This window comes from Salmo salar, chromosome 06 (genome assembly GCF_965601325.2).
Source record: "Salmo salar chromosome 06, fSalSal1, whole genome shotgun sequence".
Lineage (NCBI taxonomy): Eukaryota > Metazoa > Chordata > Actinopteri > Salmoniformes > Salmonidae > Salmo > Salmo salar.
Window position 1 is genome coordinate 44,757,501 of NC_138296.1, and position 21,732 is coordinate 44,779,232.

General features: G+C 44.4%; 1 protein-coding gene across 2 annotated transcripts in view; it reads right to left on the bottom strand.

Moving 5' to 3' along the window:
• The window catches only part of LOC106607274 (disintegrin and metalloproteinase domain-containing protein 11), a 26,129-nt gene extending 7,910 nt beyond the window's left edge, over positions 1-18,219 (bottom strand). Inside the window, exons 1-20 of one of the 2 annotated variants that reach the window (XR_014392682.1) lie at positions 17,729-18,219; positions 17,104-17,297; positions 11,427-11,503; positions 10,605-10,671; positions 6,722-6,804; positions 6,366-6,429; positions 6,140-6,200; positions 5,829-6,001; positions 5,660-5,731; positions 3,816-3,982; positions 3,438-3,522; positions 3,127-3,217; positions 2,418-2,469; positions 1,863-1,962; positions 1,482-1,553; positions 1,171-1,263; positions 824-904; positions 660-710; positions 386-449; positions 73-178 (exon numbers count right to left, since the gene is read on the bottom strand). Coding sequence is in view for 1 of the 2 variants with exons in the window: in XM_014204079.3 (XP_014059554.1) it covers positions 73-178; positions 386-449; positions 660-710; positions 824-904; positions 1,171-1,263; positions 1,482-1,553; positions 1,863-1,962; positions 2,418-2,469; positions 3,127-3,217; positions 3,438-3,522; positions 3,816-3,982; positions 5,660-5,731; positions 5,829-6,001; positions 6,140-6,200; positions 6,366-6,429; positions 6,722-6,804; positions 10,605-10,671; positions 11,427-11,503; positions 17,104-17,297; positions 17,729-17,786 (1,811 nt within the window). In the remaining variant the exon portion in view is untranslated. The remainder of the gene's footprint in view (positions 1-72; positions 179-385; positions 450-659; positions 711-823; positions 905-1,170; positions 1,264-1,481; positions 1,554-1,862; positions 1,963-2,417; positions 2,470-3,126; positions 3,218-3,437; positions 3,523-3,815; positions 3,983-5,659; positions 5,732-5,828; positions 6,002-6,139; positions 6,201-6,365; positions 6,430-6,721; positions 6,805-10,604; positions 10,672-11,426; positions 11,504-17,103; positions 17,298-17,728) is intronic. The other variant, XM_014204079.3, reaches the window with a different exon arrangement.
• Positions 18,220-21,732: the final 3,513 nt, after the last annotated feature.

Genomic DNA, 21,732 nt, shown 5'->3' on the forward strand with positions numbered 1-21,732 from the left:
CAGAATAATAAAACTCTGGTCACGTCTATTGTGAAATAATGAGAGTGATAAGTCATGTGATAGAAGGCTCACGGCTTGTTGCACTGCAGCCATCCCTGGCCCTCAGGACTCTGCCCACAGTTTCCCTTCTCTGTGCCCTCTGCATTCAGCTTCTCATAGCAGAAGCGGTCTGCTGAATCTGAGACAGCACACACAGACACAACACACATTAGATCCATATCACCGCCATCTGGAACTCAGATGAAGTTCCATATCAGTCCACAAGATGGCATAGGACTGTCATGGCCATAGCCATAGAAACAGTCCCCAAGACATTACTACTGGCAAGTGAGTAATTCAGGGGTGTGAAAGACATTCAAGAAATGAATGAATCATTAGTACTTACTGTAGCCCCACAGTCCCTTACACTGGCCATCGAGAGTCCTGCACTGACCACTATAACAACGACCCTGAGAGAGGGAGAGAGAGAGAGAGAGAGAGAGAAGAGAGGAGAGAGAGGAGAGAGAGGAGGTGAGAGGAGAAGAGAGAGCAAGAGAGAGAGAGAGAGAGAGAGGGAGGGACAGGAAGATGAAAACAAAGGATAACAGCAGGACAGACATATCTCAACAACACACTGACTGCAGAGCAAAAAAAAACATTCAAACAAAGGTGTGCCTTACCTGACTACTGTCACACATGTATCCGTCTAGCTTGTGCACATTATGTGGGCACTGCAACAGAAGAACATGACATACAGTATGGTTTACGTCAGACCAACTCATGCTCCCAAAGACTCCATCTCCCAGCATGCACCAGGGTGATCGTGTAGTGTCGAGTACAGTACCTGGCTGGAGTCTCCTGTGCAGCTCTCTGGGATGTCACAGTCATTCACAGCCTGTCTGCACACCGCTCCTCTTAGCTCATACTGACACACAAGAACAATATCAGACACACATGACATCTTACTGTCACGACCGTGTAGTAGCACCAACAGACCCGTAATAATCAAGATCGGATGCTTTTATCATTAAAACTGTGTGCGATTCTTAATAAAAAAACGTTTGGTAATGAAATGTTTGGTAATGAACGAGTTAAATACTGAAGAGGCACTAGCCTCCATAGAGTGGACTAGCTAGTGTGATGAGTGATATGTAAATGAAGTGGTGGTGGTAGTGGGGTAGAGGGACTCACCCTGCAGCCACTGCAGCACAGTCCACTACTGCACATGGCATCGTGGGTCAGGGTACACTTCTTACAGCAAGCCCCTCCACTACGGGCACACTCCTACAGACAAACACACACAGTCACTGAGACTGTTCCTCATACCAACATTAACCCTCTAGTGTCACCATGACAGTGTCTGTCTCAAATGGAACCCTAGTACTTTTATAGTGCCCTACTTTTAACCAGGGCCCATAGGGCTGTGGCAGTAGTTCCATCCATGCTGGAGGGTTCTGGTCCCTCATCATGTATGGGTTACAGTTCCTTAAAGAGACCCTCACCAGCTGAGACCCACAGTCACACTCCTCCCCTGTCTCCACGAAGCCGTTCCCACACTCAGGGGGGTCCAACAGCTGATCGAGAGACGGAGGGATAGAGGGAGAGGAGAACAGACGGAGGGAGACACAGTAGACAAGTAGGATGGGAGGAAGAAAAGAGGGGAAGAAGGGAAAAGAGAAGGTCGTAAGGAAGAGGAAGAGAGAGATAATCAAGGATGGGCACAGAGCTGTATGTAAATATCTAATATGGAGAAATGAGGACATTGGGATAATTAATTAGGCTATAAATAACGGCACTCCTGGGACCTTCAGCTTACACTCCACTCCCCACTAGAACATCAGGCTAGGCCAGCCTCCCACATCCCTCACCCACACCAACCTCACCTTGTTGGGCTTGTTGAAGAGGCAGCTCCCGCCCCCCTGGAGCAAGAACTGGATGTACTCATCAACACTGCAGCGAGAGAACTTTCTGGGCAGGTAATATCTGTACACAAAACAAGCACACACACACACGCGCGCACACACACACACACACACACACACACACACACACACACACACACACACACACACACACACACACACACACACACACACACACACACACACACACACACACACACAGATACAGGGAGAGAGAGAGAAGAGAGAGAAGAGAGAGAGATAAAATGGTCAGAGCCAATTATAGTGTTTTTCCCCAAATTAAGTGCTAAATCAAATGTGACAATTTTTTCAGCAATTTTGCAATCTGACTCAAATGTTGCTATCTGTGGTAAAAAAAACTGCTAATTGTAGTAGATTGATTTGACAATAGCTTATCAAATCACCATTGTGTCTGGTATTAAATAAGCCAAAGCCAAACGCTTGTGAGAACATTATGTGTTCTGTAGACTGATGTACTGTATGTACAGTATATGTAGTCCTAAAGTCAATCTTTACCCAGTGTCTTCCATGATACAACCAAGCCAAGAATCAGGACATCTGCAGTCTCCTGAGAGAGATGGAGAGAGGGAGGGAAAGGAAGAAAAGGAGGGTGAAAGAGGGAGTGAAAAGTCATGCGAAAAAAATTAGATGGTTAATGACATTCATCTTGACTAGAAGGAACTTACATTTATTTACTGAGGTAAATCCTTGAGAAAAAAATATAATTATTTCACAAGTAAGTTTGAAATAAACTCAATCCATCGCTGCCTGTGCCACTCCCTCCATCCATCCATCCCTTCCTCCCTCCTTTTACTGAATCCATGGGCTCCTGTCTCCTGTCCCTACCTCTCGCTTAGTCTTTACACTATCTGTACCTGTTCCCGCTTTCTCTCCTTCTCCCTCTCTCCCCCTTCCCTTCCTTCCTTCCTTCCTTCTTTCTTTCTTTCATCCTTTCTTTCTTTCTTTCTTTCTTTCTTTCTTTCTTTCTTTCTTTCTTTCATCCTTTCTTTCTTTCTTTCTTTCTTTCTTTCTTTCATCCTTTCTTTCATCCTTTCTTTCATCCTTTCTTTCTTTCTTTCTTTCTTTCTTTCTTTCTCTCTCTCTCTCTCTCTCTCTCCTTCCTTCCTTCCTTCCTTCCTTCCTTCCTTCCTTCCTTCCTACCTACCTACCTACAATCCACCCTCCCTCCCCCCATCACCCATCCCCCTGCTCTGATTGTCCTTACCCGCAGAGCTGCGTATGTTGTTCCACCTCATCCCAATGTTCTGACCCAGACTCTGGCACAGAGTGATGGCCATAGGACCCACGTTCCCATACTGGAACACAAACACACACATCCACCCTGTATCAATGGCATTCTGTTTGACTGAAGTTACACTCCTCACATTCTTCACGAAGAAACGAGGAAGTCAAAGAAGAGTCGTTCTTAAATGTAGTAGCTGTGTCAGTTCCTAAACCATGAGCCTGGACTATGAGCCCATTGTTGTGAGTCACAGTCCTTTGAAGCTGAGTAGGAAACACACAGGTCTCTCTTACCTCGTTGATGCCCCCTCCTCTGGTGAGAGAGCACACTCCTCCGGTGTAGGCCGTCCCACTGCGACTGCTCTGGAACGTACGCCCCCTGGAGGAGATGGAGGAGAACAGGCGTAAAACCTGGACTAAAGGACCAGGACATATTCTAGTATATATAAACCGGCTGCAACCAGTCAACAATACTGACCTCGTCCAAAATGGCACCCTATTCCTTTTATAGTGCACTCCGTTTCACCAGAGCCCTCTGGTCAAACGTAGTGCACTATTGAGGGAATGGTGTGGCACTTGGGACGCAACCACTGACTGCCCCAGGTTAGATACAGGAGCATATCAACCTCCTCTATTTTTCATTTCAGGGGGACATAGACAGGGGGCGCTCACGAGAAGAGGTGCACGGCGTCACTTTGTTCCTTAATACTGTCCTTCCTGTACTTCATGAAGTTCTGCAGCGTCGTCAACAGGTCGGTCACCACAGGAACCATGTTGGCCGACGACCAGGTCTCCATGGCAACCAGCACGATGCGTGTGTTCAGCTGTTCCCTGTAAATCTGCAGGCCAAACGAACACTGATGGTATACACAAATTCAGGAGCATGGACATAATAAGTAAGATAAACTCAGCAAAAAAAGAAACGTCCCTTTTTCAGGACCCTGTCTTTCAAAGATAATTCGTAAAAATCCAAATAACTTCACAGATCTTCATTGCAAAGGGTTTAAACACTGTTTCCCATGCTTGTTCAATGAACCATAAATGATTAATGAACATGCACCTGTGGAACGGTCGTTAAGACACTAACAGCTTACAAACGGTAGACAATTAAGGTCACAGTTATGAAAACTTAGGACACTAAAGAGGCCTTCCTACTGACTCTGGAAAACACCAAAAGAAAGATGCCCAGGGTCCCTGCTCATCTGCGTGAACGTGCCTTAGGCATGCTGCAAGGAGGCATGAGGACTGCAGATGTGGCCAGGACAATAAATTGCAATGTCTGTACTGTGAGACGCCTAAGACAGCACTACAGGGAGACAGGACGGACAGCTGATCGTCCTCGCAGTGGCAGACCACGTGTAACAACACCTGCACAGGATTGGTAAATCCGAACATCACACCTGAGGGACAGGTACAGGATGGCAACAACAACTGCCCGAGTTACACCAGGAACGCATAATCCCTCCATCAGTGCTCAGACTGTCCACAATAGGCTGAGAGAGGTTGGACTGAGGGCTTGTAGACCTGTTGTAAGGCAGGTCCTCACCAGACATCACCGGCAACAACATTGCCTATGGACACAAACCCACCGTCGCTGGACCAGACAGGACTGTCAAAAAGTGCTCTTCACTGATGAGTCGCAGTTTTGTCTCACCAGGGGTGATTGTCAGATTCGCGTTTATCGTCGAAGGAATGAGCATTACACCGAGGCCTGTACTCTGGAGCGGGATCGATTTGGAGGTGGAGGGTCCGTCATGGTCTGGGGCGGTGTGTCACAGCATCATCGGACTGAGCTTGTTGTCATTGCAGGCAATCTAAACGCTGTGCGTTACAGGGAAGACATCCTCCTCCCTCATGTGGTACCCTTCCTGCAGGCTCATCCTGACATGACCCTCCAGCATGACAATCATCCATACTGCTCGTTCTGTGTGTGATTTCCTGCAAGGCAGGAATGTCAGTGTTCTGCCATGGCCAGCGAAGAGCCCAGATCTCAATCCCATTGAGCACGTCTGGGACCTGTTGGATCGGAGGGTGAGGGCTAGGGCCATTTTCCTCAGAAATGTCTGGGAACTTGCAGGTGCCTTGGTGGATGTGTGGGGTAACATCTCACAGCAAGAACTGACAAATCTGGTGCAGTCCATGAGAAGGAGATGCACTGCAGTACTTAATGCAGCTGGTGGCCACACCAGATACTGACCTTTTGACCCCCCCTTTGTTCAGGGACACATTATTCAATTTCTGTTAGTCACATGTCTGTGGAACTTGTTCAGTTTATGTGTCAGCTGTTGAATCTTGTTATATTCATACAAATATTTACACATGTTAAGTTTGCTGAAAATAAACGCAGTTGACAGTGAGAGGACGTTTCTTTTTTTGCTGAGTTTATGTGAGATTGTTATTATAGGCTACAACCTAGCCTATGATTATTGATATGGCTTTAACTTCAACAACAATATCATCATAATTGACGATGGGTATCAGTATAAAAGTTAAGGATGAAGTGACAGAGCTCTTACTGCATCAGCCATATTGACCACTGCTTTGGCAAAGTTCCTGGCCTGGGTAGTGGAGCGTCGCAGCTGCACAAACTGCAGACAGACAGCAAAACGTTAGGTACAGTGTGTGCGTGTCACACACACGCATGGACGCACACACATCAATTATTTTCAGGAAACGCTAACTCACCATTTCGTAGTCGTTGACCACCATCAGCTCGATGTATTTGGTCTCTGACTGCACGGTGGGCCTGCGTGGCAGCTGTCTCTTAGAGCGCCTCAGCACCTCACTGGCCCGGGGATCCTTCATCTGCTCCTCATCATTACCTCTGGCTCTATCCCCCTCACTGTCGTCTGTGCAGTCTGGACACAATACAACACGGAGGACCGAGAAATGACATCAAAGAGCATGGATCTACCAACATCAATGCGTCTTCTCATTGGTAAGTACGAACATCAATGATTGTATAAAGGAGAGAGGATGTAGGACGTTGCCAGTACCTTGACAGTCTGGGGATAGTCTGACATCAGGCATCCTACGCACTAGGTGGGCCCCTTCAGTCTGGAGAGGAGTCAATGAGACACCAGGAGAAAACAATACCATCTTTACTACGTTCATCCATATTCCTCATCTGCATCCATGTTACTATGAATCAATCAATCAATAACATCAACGCTACTACACAGGGCTATCTATACCGTTATCTCCCAACCAGCACACACTCACCTGATTGGTCCCGTCGAAAAGAGGCTCAATCCCATAAGAGAACCTCCCATCAGAAAACATACCACTGAGAGAACGAGAGAGAGAGAGAGAGAGGGGGAGAGAGAGAGAGAGAGAGAGAGAGAGAGAGAGAGAGAGAGAGAGAGAGAGAGAGAGAGAGAGAGAGAGAGAGAGAGAGAGAGAGAGGGAACACGTTCATTATATATCTGTAAGACTCCCATTGTATAGCAGTGATATTAGTACATGAAGATCAAAGATACCATATAGCCTATCAAAGGCATAGTGCCAGTACTGTACCGAGTCAGTGTGGTGAGGCAAGGCCATTGACAGACAGTTTATAGCTATGGGGAGAATCTCACCATAGGCCAAGGCAGGTGGAGAGAGCTGCCCAGGACTCTGGTAAGCCCCTCAACCTCCCTTGATAGTAGCAGTGCTCCCCACCCTGTGGACACAAAGACCATACCATTGTTAATGTACAGTCACATGCTCAAGTAAGTTGACTGTGTAGTGGTACATTGGTTTGCAGGTTTCCACACACTGACTGAGAAGGACGGTGATGCTCATTTCACAGTCCCCTAAAAAACCTATATGGAGTCCCCAGGAGTTGTGCTTTAAACAGTTTCTACTTCTATTCTCTCTCTGTCTCTCTCTCTGCCTCTCTCGTCTCTCTCTCTCTCTCTCTCTCTCTCTCTCTCTCTCTCTCTCTCCTCTCTCCTCTCTCTCTCTCTCTCTCTCTCTCGTCTCTCCCTCTCTTCCTCCCTCCATTATACTGCTAGCTGTATGTACTATATGCGACCTACTTGTCCTCAACTCTACTCTCTTCCACTCTACTCTATTATACTCTACTCTATTCCACTCTACTCTATTCCACTCTACTCTAGTCCACTCTACTCTATTACACTCTACTCTATTCTACTCTACTCTATTCCACTCTACTCTATTACACTCTACCCTATTCCACTCTACTCTATTACACTCTACTCTATTCTACTCTATTCCACTCTACTCTATTACACTCTACCCTATTCCACTCTACTCTATTCCACTCTACTCTATTCCACTCTACCCTATTCCACTCTACTCTATTCCACTCTACTCTATTACACGCTACTCTATTCCACTCTACTTTAGCTACCGCTCTGACAATGGAGGGGTCTTCTGTTGCAGGGAGCTTATAAATAAATCCAACATTATGTTGCCCCACAGTGGGAACAGCTTGGAAGGAACAACATGGAGCGAGAATGCATTGGGCTGGCTAAGAATAAACCTGTATCACAACCGGCCGTGGTTGGGAGTCCCATAGAGCGGCGCACAATTGGCCCAGCGTCGTCCAGGTTTGGCAGGTGTAGGCCGTCATTGTAAATAAGAATTTGTTTTTAACTGACTTGCCTAGTTAAATAAAGGTGAAATAAAATAAAAATGTAAATTTGAGCAGTGGATGTCAAAGTGTGGAAGAGGAGGACCACACACATGAGACCTTCAACACAGATGAAGAAGAGGGCATCCAGCTAGAACACTAATGCTCATTCTGAATAAAACATCTACCTTGCCTGCGACCATCTGAGCCCCATCCTTCATTGGTGTGAAAGAGCTGGCCTAGTGTAACACTTAAAATGTTTAAAACAATTCCTCTTAAAACTGCAGAGCAAATAAAACCATTGGCAGTAAAAACATCCCCTTGGTTGGAGAACTCCCCAAACACTTCTTACACATGGCTAGAAAGACAATGAGAACACAGTAACAATTAACAACACAATTAGCAGTTGGGGTGTGTGCAACCAGTAATCAGGACACGCTATGGAATGTTTGAATTGAATGGCAAATAAACAGAAATACAAAGACAAGCATATTAGCCTACTTGCTTTGACAGTTATACACTCATTGGCCTGTTTATTAGGTATACCCATCTAGTAATAGGTCGGACCACTCTTTGCCCTCCAGAACAGCCAGAATTCTTTGGGGTATGGAAACGTTGCTCAATTGGTATCAAGGGACCTAACGTGTGCCAGGAAAACATTCCCCACACCATTACACCACCGCCACCAGCCTGTACCGCTGACACCAGGCAGTATGGGGCCATGGACTCGCACTGCTTACACCAAGTCCTGACTCTGCCATCAGCATGACGCAACAGGAACTGGGATTCATCGGACCAGGCAATGTTTTTACACTCCGCAATTGTCCAGTGTTGGTGATCGCGTGCCCAGTGGATCCACTTCTTCTTGTTTTTAGCTGATAGGAGTGGAACCTGATGTGGTAGTCTGCTGCAATAGCCCATCCGTGAAAAGGACTGACAAGCTGTGCGTTCCAAGATGCCGTTCTGCACACCACTGTTGCACTCAGCGGTTATTTGCCTGCTTGTGACCCATCTGTTAGCTAGCCATTCTCCTTCGACCTCTCATCAACGAGCTGATTTCTCCAACAGGACTGATGCTGACTGGGTGTTTTTTGTTTGTCGCACCATTCTCAGTAAACCCTAGACACTGTTGTGCCTTAAAAGCCCAGGAGGCCGGACGTCTCTGAGATACTGGAACCGGCACGCCTGGCACCAGCGATCATACCACTCAAAGTAGCTGAACAGTAACTGAATGCCTTGATGCCTGTCTGCCTGCTTTAAATAGCAAGGGCGGCCACGAGACTCACTATCTGTAGGAGCGAACCATTTTCATGAACGGGGTGGCCACTGAGTATAAGTCTTAAGCCCAGGTGAAGGCCTCTCCTTCACAATTAGTCTCCTTCAAAAGATTAGAAACACTTTCCCCTAATGGCTGATCTGAAGTAGTCATTGAGCCACTACTGAGTATGAGATTGGGATAGCAGGAATACAAAACCACTCTAATAAAAGCAGAGATAGAGACACAGCAACCACAGCTGGCATAGAGTCAAGCACTCGGCCTGGTCTGGCTGGTCTGGGAGTGTGAGTATGTGGCTCCATCCCTGCAGGCGTACTGTACATCCTCCCACCCACACCACTGCTCTCTGAAGGAACCAACTGTCTGCAAACACACACACACACACACACACAGAAGGACTCTCTCTGATACCATCACCCATCCTGCCGTTGTATTCACTGGCCTTTTACTCAAATTTTTCCTCTTCCTTCTTCTCCACTTTCCCTCTCTCTCTCTGTCTCTCTCTCTCTCTCTCTCTCTCTCTCTCTCTGTGTCTTCTTTCATTCTCCTCTCTGCCAAGAACTTAATGACACTGCAGAGCTGACTCGTTGCCATGGGAACAAGCTCCTGATTGGCTAGTGAGGGCAGAGGGAGAGTTGGGAATGAGAGTGGGTGGGGATGAGAGGGAGGCTCTTGCTGAGGCTGGGGGGGCGAGGGGCAGTAAGTAATGTGTGTAGTACAATGAACCAAATAGAAAAAACGACTTTTCCCCAATGGTTTTCTAGAGGCACTGACATTCCTGTAGTAGTCTACTGGCCACTCAATTACACTGTAGCATTCATTTATTTTGGTGAGATGGTGGTCAACACTAATGTCATTTCAATCTGATAAGTGTCGCCACCAGGATGGACGTATCTGATTTCAGTAAGACACAAAACAGATCTCTGTAGCCTACTGGACAATAGCATACAATGTCAACAGTATGTCTACAGTATGTCAACAGTATTGCAACAGTATGTCTACAGTATGTCAACCGTATGTCTACAGTATGTCTACAGTATGTCAACAGTATGTCTACAGTATGTCAACCGTATGTCTACAGTATGTCTACAGTATGTCAACCGTATGTCTACAGTATGTCAACAGTATGGCTACAGTATGTCTACAGTATGTCAACCGTATGTCTACAGTATGTCTACAGTATGTCAACCGTATGTTTACAGTATGTCTACAGTATGTCAACAGTATGTCTACAGTATGTCAACCGTATGTCTACAGTATGTCTACAGTATGTCAACCGTATGTCTACAGTATGTCTACAGTATGCAGAAAACACAGAATCTTTTCCAGAGGCATGGTTAGAACTTCTATTATAACTAGGGCCGTGTGTTTTGCGCAATCATGTTACATAGCAAGAATTGATCCTGTATTTTAAGCCTTATCCAAAAAATGAATTACACCAACAAATTAAAGCAGTTGTCTGAGGATGGTGCTGGATCTGACATAAAAAGAAAATGGTACAGTTTGTTGAAAAAGCTTTAAATAACGGTTAAAATCCAGGCATATCAAATGATTGCGCAAAATACAGGGCCCTAATTATAACACACAAACACACAAACACACACACTACCATAGACTGCGAGGGTTTGCCGTCTTGGTGAAAGTGCCGCTCCACGTAGTCTGAGGACAGGAGGTTGCTGCAGAGAGAAAACACAGAGCCACCTCTGTTATTATGACAGAGACCTCTCTCATAAACTATACCGCAAGCCAAGCTCTACACAACGTCTAAGACAACGAGGCGCACCCTTTATGTTTAGGATTTATCCTCGTTCTCTGCGTCTCTATTCTGCTTGGGAATAGATATGCAGTCGTTACGAATATAGTCCGTTCTTAACGTAATTCCATTTCAGTGTTCATGCATGAGGGCGTTGTGTAATGCATGGCTGTAGAGTACAGCATATGGATGTGATTTAGGACGTTATCGTAGCTAGGCAGTAGCCCAGTAGCCGTAACAGAGTAGCGGTGGTCTGGCTGTTGTGTTGACTCCTTTACTGTGCTGTAGGGGAGTTACAGTACATTAAGCACATTAATAATAAAGTCATGACAATCCAGGCCTCCCTCCCTCTCTCTCTCTCTCTCTCTCTCTCTCTCTGTCCCCCCCATCCCCCTCTTTCTCTCTTTCTGTCTCCCGTCTCTCTCTCTTCTGTCTCTCTAGGGTGGTTAGCTGTATTGATGGAGCTCTCGGGTCTCTGTGTCCCTAACGCTCCACTAAACATTTGATTATGTGTCATAAATGGAAGGAGAAAAGTGTATTTGCTAACGGTAGCGGTTATGGAAATGCCAATGTTGATGATTGTGGCGATTAAGAAAATACGGACTGGTGGAAATGGGTGCGGCGAATACGTCAATCAAGTTGATGAATCCAAATTGTGCACAAATCAAATGTACTCACTGGTTTAACTCCAGGTCCAGGGTGAAGGTGTGTCCGAAGGTTTCCACCTGGAAACAACTCTGGGCCAAATGGACTGGCTTAAATAGGGAGAAGGTGAGATGAGGGTCGAAAGAGAGAGAGAGAGAGACATTACAGGAAGAACCACTTAAAAGTTAACCACTCTGATAGTGGTTCACCCATTTGGTGAGTCACAATGATAGCTATCATTCTATAAGAAGTATAACAAACCAAAATACATACTGTACAAATGCATTTCTGCCAGCGCAATACTGCATATGTGTCAAAAGCATTTTAGCAGCTAACATAGTCGGATTGATAAAGTGTCCATTGATTTGGCTGGACTGAATCCATTCCAACAGGCAGTCCTGAAGCCATCCGGGAAGTGCATTTGTATTCAGCGATAGAGATGGACGGGAAGAGGGTTTACGGGAAAGGAGAAAGCTTTACATTTCCATCTACATTAAGCTGGTGTGAAGCCAATGTGTCCCTACTGTCGGCTGCCAAAAAATTGAGAGGTAAAGGAGAAGGCAATGGGGAGCTTTACTGGCTGCCAGAGATTTATAGCAGTCAAAACACAGTGTCGCCAAAAGCACAAACAGTGCCAGCATTCAATCCCAGCCCACTGTAATTCTGTCTGCAGGATACAGGCTGCAGTGAATCATTGGACTTTCACTGAAACAAGACTCCCATTCGGAAATCATTCCCTCCAATGATTCCACACAACTCAACTTCAGCTGGAGCAGGGAGAGGGTAGTTCTGCTTGGCTAAAGGAAGGACTAAAATGTGGTGTCATGGATATCAATCCAAGGAGTTCTGTAAAGTTGTTACGTGTGTGAAGTAATGAAGACTGTTTATTTTGGTCAATCAATAGATCAGTAGATTTGTTTGAATCGATCAGTATTTATCAGCCCTGAATCATAACATCCCTCGGGATATTTAGGTGGCAACCAGCAACACCTCTGTCTGTAACACCAAGGCATCTTGATACTGTTCTAGTCCCAAAGTCAGTCCTCCGGGAACCTTGTGATAGCAGGTTCATTACTTAGTAACAACCAGTGATTGTAAATAACTATCTGAAATGGGCACATGCTGTAGAAACAGATGTATCTTCACGTCCAGTCCCTTGATAAGCAAAGCCACTTGAGGAAACAGTAGGCTGTACAACTTGGAATCAAAGTTTACCTATGGAATAGTTGATCAATCCATGAGTCAGAATGACAGCTAGGAATATTCCATCTAAACTTATTTAGAATCCTCTGTAAAAAAAATAAGTAAATTATGACTACAAAAAAATACAACTGAGGCAAAAAAAAATATTAAATGTAACCAACATTTAAACCCTCCTAATTAAGTAAAAATATCACCCTTTACCAATTATACCACTTCACAAAAACAACTCCAAAAACAACAACACTGGGCTTTTACACAATCTCCATCCAAATACCCATGAGCCTCTTTAAATATTTCAATCACATCACACAATAGGTTAACAAGCAGCGTAATCAGAGCGAGAATTATCTCCAGATGAGTGTAATGATTCTCTCAACCAACTCAACTCAACACTTAACCCACCAGAAGGGTATATTACAAAGCAGGATCAATAAGTTAGCCAGCTAACTTTGATAAAGAACCAGAAATAGCTATTGATTTTCTGATTCATTAAGAAAGCTTAACTTAGACATGTGTTTTTGGTTGTTGAGTCAATTCGACCATACTCATTTCAAGCTTATCCTTAAAACAAATGAAGTTATTTCCGAATATTTAGGTGATCTCACGCAGATGAGCAGGGCCCCCACTGATAGACGTAGACCTACATAGAACCACACCCTCAATCCCACTTACAACTTCCTCTTCAGAGAAAGAGAGAGGGTGTATGAAAAAGAAAGAAAGAAAAGGGTTGGAGGGTGAGGTAGAGATAAAAGGGGAAAAAAGAGGGTGATTTGTACCAGTGGAGTTTTTAGCCCAAGTAGCACTTCTGACACAGGCCTGTTGAATCATTGATGGGGACATAAACTCAGCGAAAAAAGTAACGTCCCTTTTTCAGGACCCTGTCTTTCAAAGATAATTCGTAAAATCCAAATAACTTCACAGATCTTCATTGCAAAGGGTTTAAACACTGTTTCCCATGCTTGTTTAATGACCCATAAACAATTAATGAACATGCACCTGTGGAACGGTCGTTAAGACACTAACGGCTTACAGACGGTAGGCAATTAAGGTCACAGTTATGAAAACTTAGGACACTAAAGAGGCCTTTCTACTGACTCTGAAAAACACCAAAAGAAAGATGCCCAGGGGCCCTGCTCATCTGCGTGAACGTGCCTTAGGCATGCTGCAAGGAGGCATGAGGACTGCAGATGTGGCCAGGGCAATAAATTGCAATGTCCGTACTGTGAGACGCCTAAGACAGTGCTACAGGGAAACAGGACGGACAGCTGATCATCCTCGCAGTGGCAGACCACGTATAACAACACCTGCACAGGATCAATACATCCGAACATCTCACCTGCGGGACAGGTACAGGATGGTAACAACAACTGCCCGAGTTACACCAGGAATGCACAATCCCTCCATTAGTGCTCAGACTGTCCGCAATAGGCTGAGCGAGGCTGGACTGAGGGCTTGTAGACCTGTTGTAAGGATGGTCCTCACCAGACATCACCGGCAACAACGTCGCCAATGGACCCAAACCCCCCGTCGCTGGATCAGACAGGACTGGCAAAAAGTGCTCTTCTCTGACAAGTCGCGGCTTTGTCTCACCAGGGGTCATGGTTGGATTCTCGTTTATCGTCGAAGGAATGAGCGTTACACCGAGGCCTGTACTCTGGAGCAGGATCGATTTGGAGGTGGAGGGTCCGTCATGGTCTGGGGCGGTGTGTCACAGTATCATCGGACTGAGCTTGTTGTCATTGCAGGCAATCTCAACGCTGTGCGTTACAGGGAAGATATCCTCCTCCCTCATGTGGTACCCTTCCTGCAGGCTCATCCTGACATGACCCTCCAGCATGACAATGCCACCAGCCATACTGCTCGTTCTGTGCGTGATTTCTTGCAAGACAGGAATGTCAGTGTTCTGCCATGGCCAGCGAAGAGTCCATTGAGCACGTCTGGGACCTGTTGGATCGGAGGGTGAGGGCAAGGGCCATTTCCCCCAGAAATGTCCGGGAACTTGCAGGTGCCTTGGTGGAAGAGTGGGGTGACATTTCACAGCAAGAACTGGCAAATCTGGTGCAGTCCATGAGGAGGAGATGGACTGCAGTATTTAATGCAGCTGGTGGCCACACCAGATACTGACTGTTACTTTTGATTTTGACACCCCCCCCCCCCCTTTGTTCAGGGACACATTATTCAATTTCTGTTAGTCACATGTCTGTGGAACTTGTTCAGTTTATGTCTCAGTTGTTGAATCTTGTTATGTTCATACAAATGTTTGCTGAAAATAAACGCAGTTGACAGTAAGAGGACGTTTCTTTTTTTCTGAGTTTACTTCAACACACCATTGAATAATAGAGGAATGGAGGAGAGAGGAGCTCTCCATGAGATCTGAATATTTCACTCCACAGAGCCTTTTATCATAAGGCCAAGCAGATAAAATCACATTCACACAACAGGCTTCTGTTTCAGATCTCTTTCAGATGCTCTTCTCTCCGGTGGACTGTAATTATGAATCTGTGGCATTGGGTGGCATAGTGGGGGAGTACAGTAGGTCAAAAGGTTTGGGGTTCAAGTCCCAGATATTGTGCCGCAACATAGAGTGTAATGACCGTTGGTTACAGGTAAATATATATACAAAATAAAAATATAAACGCACTATGGAACAATTTCAAAGATTTTACTGAGTTGCAGTTCATATAAGGAAATCAGTCAATTGAAATAAATTCATTAGGCCCTAATCTATGGCTTTCACATGACTGGGAATACAGATATGCGTCTGTTGGCCACAGATATTGTCACAGGTGTCGTAGGAATTAGACCAAAACGCAGCGGGAATATGTATACTCATCTTCTTTTTTATTGAAGAAGGAAAACAAAAATAAACACGTATACAAAAATAAACACGTATACAAAAACAACGACGAAACAGTCTTGTAAGGCTACTAGGCTATACAAAGAACAACTACCCACAAAAACCCCATGAAAAAAACCCCTACTAAATAGGACCTTCAATTAGAGGCAACGAGGAACAGCTGCCTCCAATTGAAGGTCAAAACAATAAACTAGACATGAAATAGAAAAACTCGAAAATAGAACATAGAAATACAAAACATAGAACACAACCCAAAAACCCCGACAACACAAAACAAACACACCCCTGCCACGTCCTGACCAAACTACAATAACAAATAACCTCTTTTACTGGTCAGGACGTGACAGATATATATATGAAAAAGGTGGAGGCGTGGATCAGAAAACCAGCCAGTATCTGGTGTGACCACCATTTGCCTCATGCAGTGCAAAACATCTCCTTCGCATAGAGTTGGTCAGGCTGTTGATTGTGGCCTGTGGAATGTTGTCCTACTCCTCTTCAATGGCTGTGTGAAGCTGCTGGATATTGTTGGGAACTGGAACACGCTGTTGTACACGTTGATCCAGACTCCAGAGCATCCCAAACATGCTCAATGGGTGACATGTCTGGTGAGTATGTTGGCCATGAAAGAACTAGGACATTTTCAGCTTCCAGAAGCAGATGAATGTCACGACAATGGGCATCAGGATCTCATCACGGTATCTCTGTGTATTCCAATTGCCATCAATAAAATGCAATTGTGTTCGTTGCCTGTACGTAGCTTATGCCTGCCCATACCATCACCCCACCACCACCATGGTGCACTCTGTTCACAATGTTGATATCAGCAAACCACTCACCCACACAATGCAAATACTGCGGTTGTGAAGCCAGTTGAACATACAACCAAATTCTCTAAAAATGTCATTGGAGGCGGCTTATGGTAGAGAAATTAACATTAAATTCTCTGGCAACAGCTCTGGTGGATATTCCTGTAGTCAGCATGTGAATTGCACGCTCCCTCTAAACTTGAGACATCTGTGACATTTTGTTGTGTGACAAAACTGCACATTTTAGAGTGGCCTTTCTTGTCCCCAGCACAAGGTGTAATGATCATGCTGTTTAATCAGTTCCTGATATGCCACACCTGTCAAGTGGATGGATTATCTTGGCAAAGGAGAAATGCTCACTAACAGGGATGTAAACAAACGTGTGCACAAAATTTGAGAGAAATAAACTTTTTGTGCATATGGAACATTTCTGGGTTGTTTTATTTCAGCTCATGAAACATGGGACCAACACACATGTTGCGCTTATATTTTTGTTCAGTGTATATACAAGCAAGATGAAGACACCTGGAGGTTCAGAGCAAGAACAGCACACCTGCCAGTCACAGAGTGGAAGTTAGGGCATTATGGGACTGATGATAGACTTGTGCAGTTTGGGATGGATCTTAAGATACACTTGAAAACAAGAGACAGGCCAAAACAGGCAAGACAGGGTTCGCACAAGTAATTTGGGTGGGGAGAAACCATTACAATTTCAACAATGAACTGGGAATTTAATACAAAAGAGGGAATTCAAGAGAGAGAACGAAAACGAATAAATAACACTCCAATAAAAACAGGTTGCCACACCCACTTCCCATTACAGACAGTGGTCTATACTTACCGAGGTACCTTCCGTGGTATTCTTCACGCGGGTATCCAAATAGCCGTGGGACTTTTCTTCCTCCGACTCCATCTGCTGCACCAGCCGCTTTGGATAGGCGACTTCGGCCGCAATGTCGCTGCTGTCTCCCCGCTCATCTGGCGAGAACCAGTCCCACAAACTCGCATCCCTCACCAAAGTCGACCTACCGCCGCCTGTAACGCAGGAGACCTGATAACTGCCAATTTTAAACCACACACGGATTATCACACAGAAAAACGAGAATTCTTGTTTTAAAAATGATATTTGACATGAATAGGCTGATATGGCACCACGTCAGGCGCTGGTTCTACAGTACGCGCAAGCCCTTGATGTAAAAGGCGACAGCGCTGCGGTGAAAATGTGTTGATGCAGCAAATCTACCGCATCCGTAGAGCTGAAGGAGAGGGATCTTATTAAAAACACTACGTTATTGGCACAGAGGCAACTATCTCCAGCTGCGCGCTACCCCCACACACACTATTGTAGACTAGTCTACAGAGGAAGAAGTGATTGCAGATGCAAAAATTGGGGATAGTGTACATTGGGCAGGGGTAAACTTGGAAATGAAAAGGGTGCTTCCTCCCTCTCCCGTCATCCCTCTTACCTGACACGGCAAGCCTCTCGCCCACTGCAGCAAAGACCAAGCACCACACCGCCAGCATGATGTTCACATATTCCCCCGAATTAACATCGAGTGCGTTACAATGTAACAGGCGCAGATAAAAAGAAAACCGACGCTCAAACGATTATGGCGAGAGAGAAAAAACACCGACTGAATCTGGTTGACAGTTGACGCTCGTCCTCTCAGCTCCCCATTCAACTCGTAGCATACAGTCTCACCGATATCAGGCAATTGAATGAAATAGCCTATCACGAAATGAAAAAACAAATAGGCATAATAGCCTATGCCAGAGCCGATCAATATTGGAATTGGCAAATTAGCCTAGATTATGTAGAATAGGTCAAATGGGGAGATTTGAGTGCTCGTATGCATAAATCCTACATGATTGTGCGTGTGTAAGCTGTATGTATGCATGAGTGTATGCGAATCTGCGGTATGTGGAAATGGTAGATAGAAAATGAACAGAATTGCGTTGGGTCTGCGGTGATGAGGACACGTGGGACCATAGTACCCTCCCCTCATTCTATCTCCAAGCGTCCTTCCGTTGCCATGCAGTTCTCTATCTGCACAAGAGCGGATGCGACAACCTGGGTACCAAGGTGCCAATTGAGGTAAACATAGTAGGGTTTTGTGTGTTCATTCATTTTCTATGAGGACTTATGGATGGCTCGAGTCAACACGAGTAATTCATGAAGATCCTGAATAGATAGGTCCATCCATGGATGGATGAGGTGGGAAAAATGTTCTTCAGAGAAAACACAATAAATAGCCTGCAGTGTCCTATAGAAATGGACTTTCATTGTCCATGGGCCTACATATTGGTCAGTATTGTGTTGCAGCTAAACTTACTAACAGAATGTATTGTAGTAAACAAAATGGAGATCCACACAGCAATTGAAAAGTGGTATCCAACAGCATGACATGGTGCAACCATTGTGCCCAGAGGTGTGTATGGTAAATACAGATGCCATTCTCCCTCCCTATCTCCAGCTGTCCACTACCATGAGCAGACACAGAAGCTGCAGGCACACATTGTGAAATGGGACAGTGAAGAGTGTGGAGTGATGACAAGCTATTGTTGGAAGAAGTGGGCTTGACTAGCAGGCTGTGTGTGTGTTGGAGCTGATAAGAAGTGTCCCGAGGTGACTCCATGTAAGCTGGATGTCTTAGATGATCATACAGATAGCTGAATGTGCAGAACGATGGCTATTGTTCTGCACAAAATAATAATCATGCCGTAATGTGCCATTTCATTAAAGGAGAATTTAACTTTTTTACAACCAAATCAACATTTTTGATGTAAATGGGATGTTATAGAAGGGTCCAGACTAGAGGTCTTCACTGGTCTGACTGAACCCGAATACCCGAGACCCGACCAGGGAACCGAGTGGTTCTGGGTCCAAAATTGTATATTTTCCCTCGGGTCTGGGTCGGGTCCTGTTTGATTGTCATTGGGTCTTGGGTCTATGTAACTATAGCTGTAGACCCGAGTGGACCCGAATGGACCTGTCAATGGCTCTGTATAGCTTATAGCATATTTATTTTACGCTAATATGGTGAATTTATTGACATATTTATTAACATATAAATACATATTTATTAACAAGAAGAGCAACTTGGCTGGTTTTTGGGTCACTCGGTTCCAATTGGGTCTGGTCTAGACCCGGACCCGTTAGGGTACAGGTCGAGTCTAGGTCTGGTTGTCGTCGGGTCTATTTGGGTTCAGGTCTGATTTTCTCCGGTCAAAGTCCCCCTTTTTTTGTTAATGATCGGGTCTGTTTGGGTCCAGGTCCAACTTTTAAAACCCATGAAGACCCGTTTTTTGGTGATTTCACTTGTTTTTGAGACACTTACCCCAACCAGCAATTCACTTTCTCATCCTCATTGTGTAGTACGGGGGCTCTGAAAAATCATGAACAAATGCTCCAAAAATACCCAAATATGCAATTTTAAAAATGAAAACACTCTCAGTATAGTGATATTGGTCCCTCAGAATTTGTGGGCTAAAAATGAGGACTCTATAGTGAATATCTTCTCACTACTGTGATTATCATGTCTTTGAACGTGAATATCTTCTCCTCAGCCACCCAGGCCATGGGCCACCCAGACCATCCTTCTACTTCAGGAGCGCCCATATAGCTGGAGTGCACTAAGGCCATGACTGAGATGCACTTGCCAACTTTGCGTTCTGCCTAATGCTGCAGTCATATTCATAACCAAGTGGGAAGTTGGTAATTTCCAGTTGTGAAGTAGTAAATACGAGTTGGATGCATTCCTGTGCTTTAAACTTGTTGAGAAACGCTGATTAGCTAATGGCAAACAAGCTGTGTCAACAATAAACTAAAATTACAGCTATCATGCTCACAAATTATGGTGTTCAAAAACCATAATTAATAGATTGCTTTTTATAGATCATGTTTTGTTGCATTTAATTCATAGGGTAATTTTTTCCCCTTAATCATATCATAATACACTTTTACCAGTTGAATGTAGACACAAACATAAGACTATTTTATATTACACATTTAAGTAAACACTTTATTAAAATATGCAAATGAGACGAAATCTCATTAAATACATGTGTATTTGCATATCGTGCAAATCCATGTTTCTGGACACTGAGTGAAGTCAGCCTAAATATTTTGATTTCATTTTGTTGAGACACTCCAGGACTGGACTTGTCCAGAGCAGATTGTGGATAAATAATTTTTTCAACTTTCTATCTGTAAAATACTAAAGACATAAAACGTAAAATGCATTTTTGCCGTATTTTTCCAAAGAAAATGTTATTTACAATAAATTATTTACAACATATCAACCATTAAAAAAAAAATGATGAATGCAGATGCTTCTGAAGCTGAGAAAAAATGAATTTACGTGTGAGAAGAGTCTGCCTTTCGGGAAATGGCAGTTAAAGACAAATACACTGATTTTAGACTAACAAATGCCAAACGCCTATTTAGACCTAATCACCATCTCTTCAAAGTTACTAAATATAGTCCAGTTTGTAACACTCTCTATGAAATGGGATGTTAAATGATGTGTAATTTAATGTAGTGAGATTTGAAATTATTGAGGTACATCCATTTTAAAGTGGTTAAAATTAATTAAAATGTTAAGGGACCAAAATAATATTACTGGATCAAAATACCAACAAATCTCAAAATGGATAAGTAGATGCAAGAATATGGATTATGTCAGAATCCAGCATGTGGGAGAAGTCGGAGCTCAGGGATGATAGACACGTTTCCCACTAGTAATTACCAGTAAGAGGGGCGTTCAAGATGATTTTTCCCAGTAGTATGTGGTAAATACCGTCTATGAATGAAGGTTATGAAGGCAGCATACGAACAGCCCCTAGCCGTGGCATATTTAAGCAAAAATATCCGAGGAGGTGTGGTATATGGCCAATATACCATGGCTAAGGGCTGTTCTTATGCAGGTAGCCTAGTGGTTAGAGCGTTGGACTTGTAACCGAAAGGCTGCAAAAACAAATCCCCGAGCTGACAAGGTAAAAATCTGTCGTTCTGCCCCTGAACAAGGCAGTTAACCCACTGTTCCTTGGCCGTCATTGAAAATAAGAATTTGTTCTTAACTGACTTGCCTAGTTAAATAAAGGTTATACAAAATGCATGAAGCAATGTGGAGTGCCTGGATACAGGTGCCTTATTTTTTTTTTTAACAGCCGCTCTTTAACCCGGAAGCCAGCCACGCCAATGTGTCCGAGGAAACACCGTTCAACTGACTACCGGAGTCAGCTTGCAGGCATCCGGCCAGCCACAAGGAGTCGCTAGAGCGCAATGAGCCACGTAAAAATGTGTAACCTTTATTTAACTAGGTAAGTCAGTTAAGAACTAATTATTATTTACAATGACAGCCTACACTGGCCAAACCCAGACAATGCTGGGCCAATTGTGCACCACCCTATGGGACTCCCAATAATTGTGATACAGCCTGGATTTGAACCAGGGTGTCCATAATAGTAC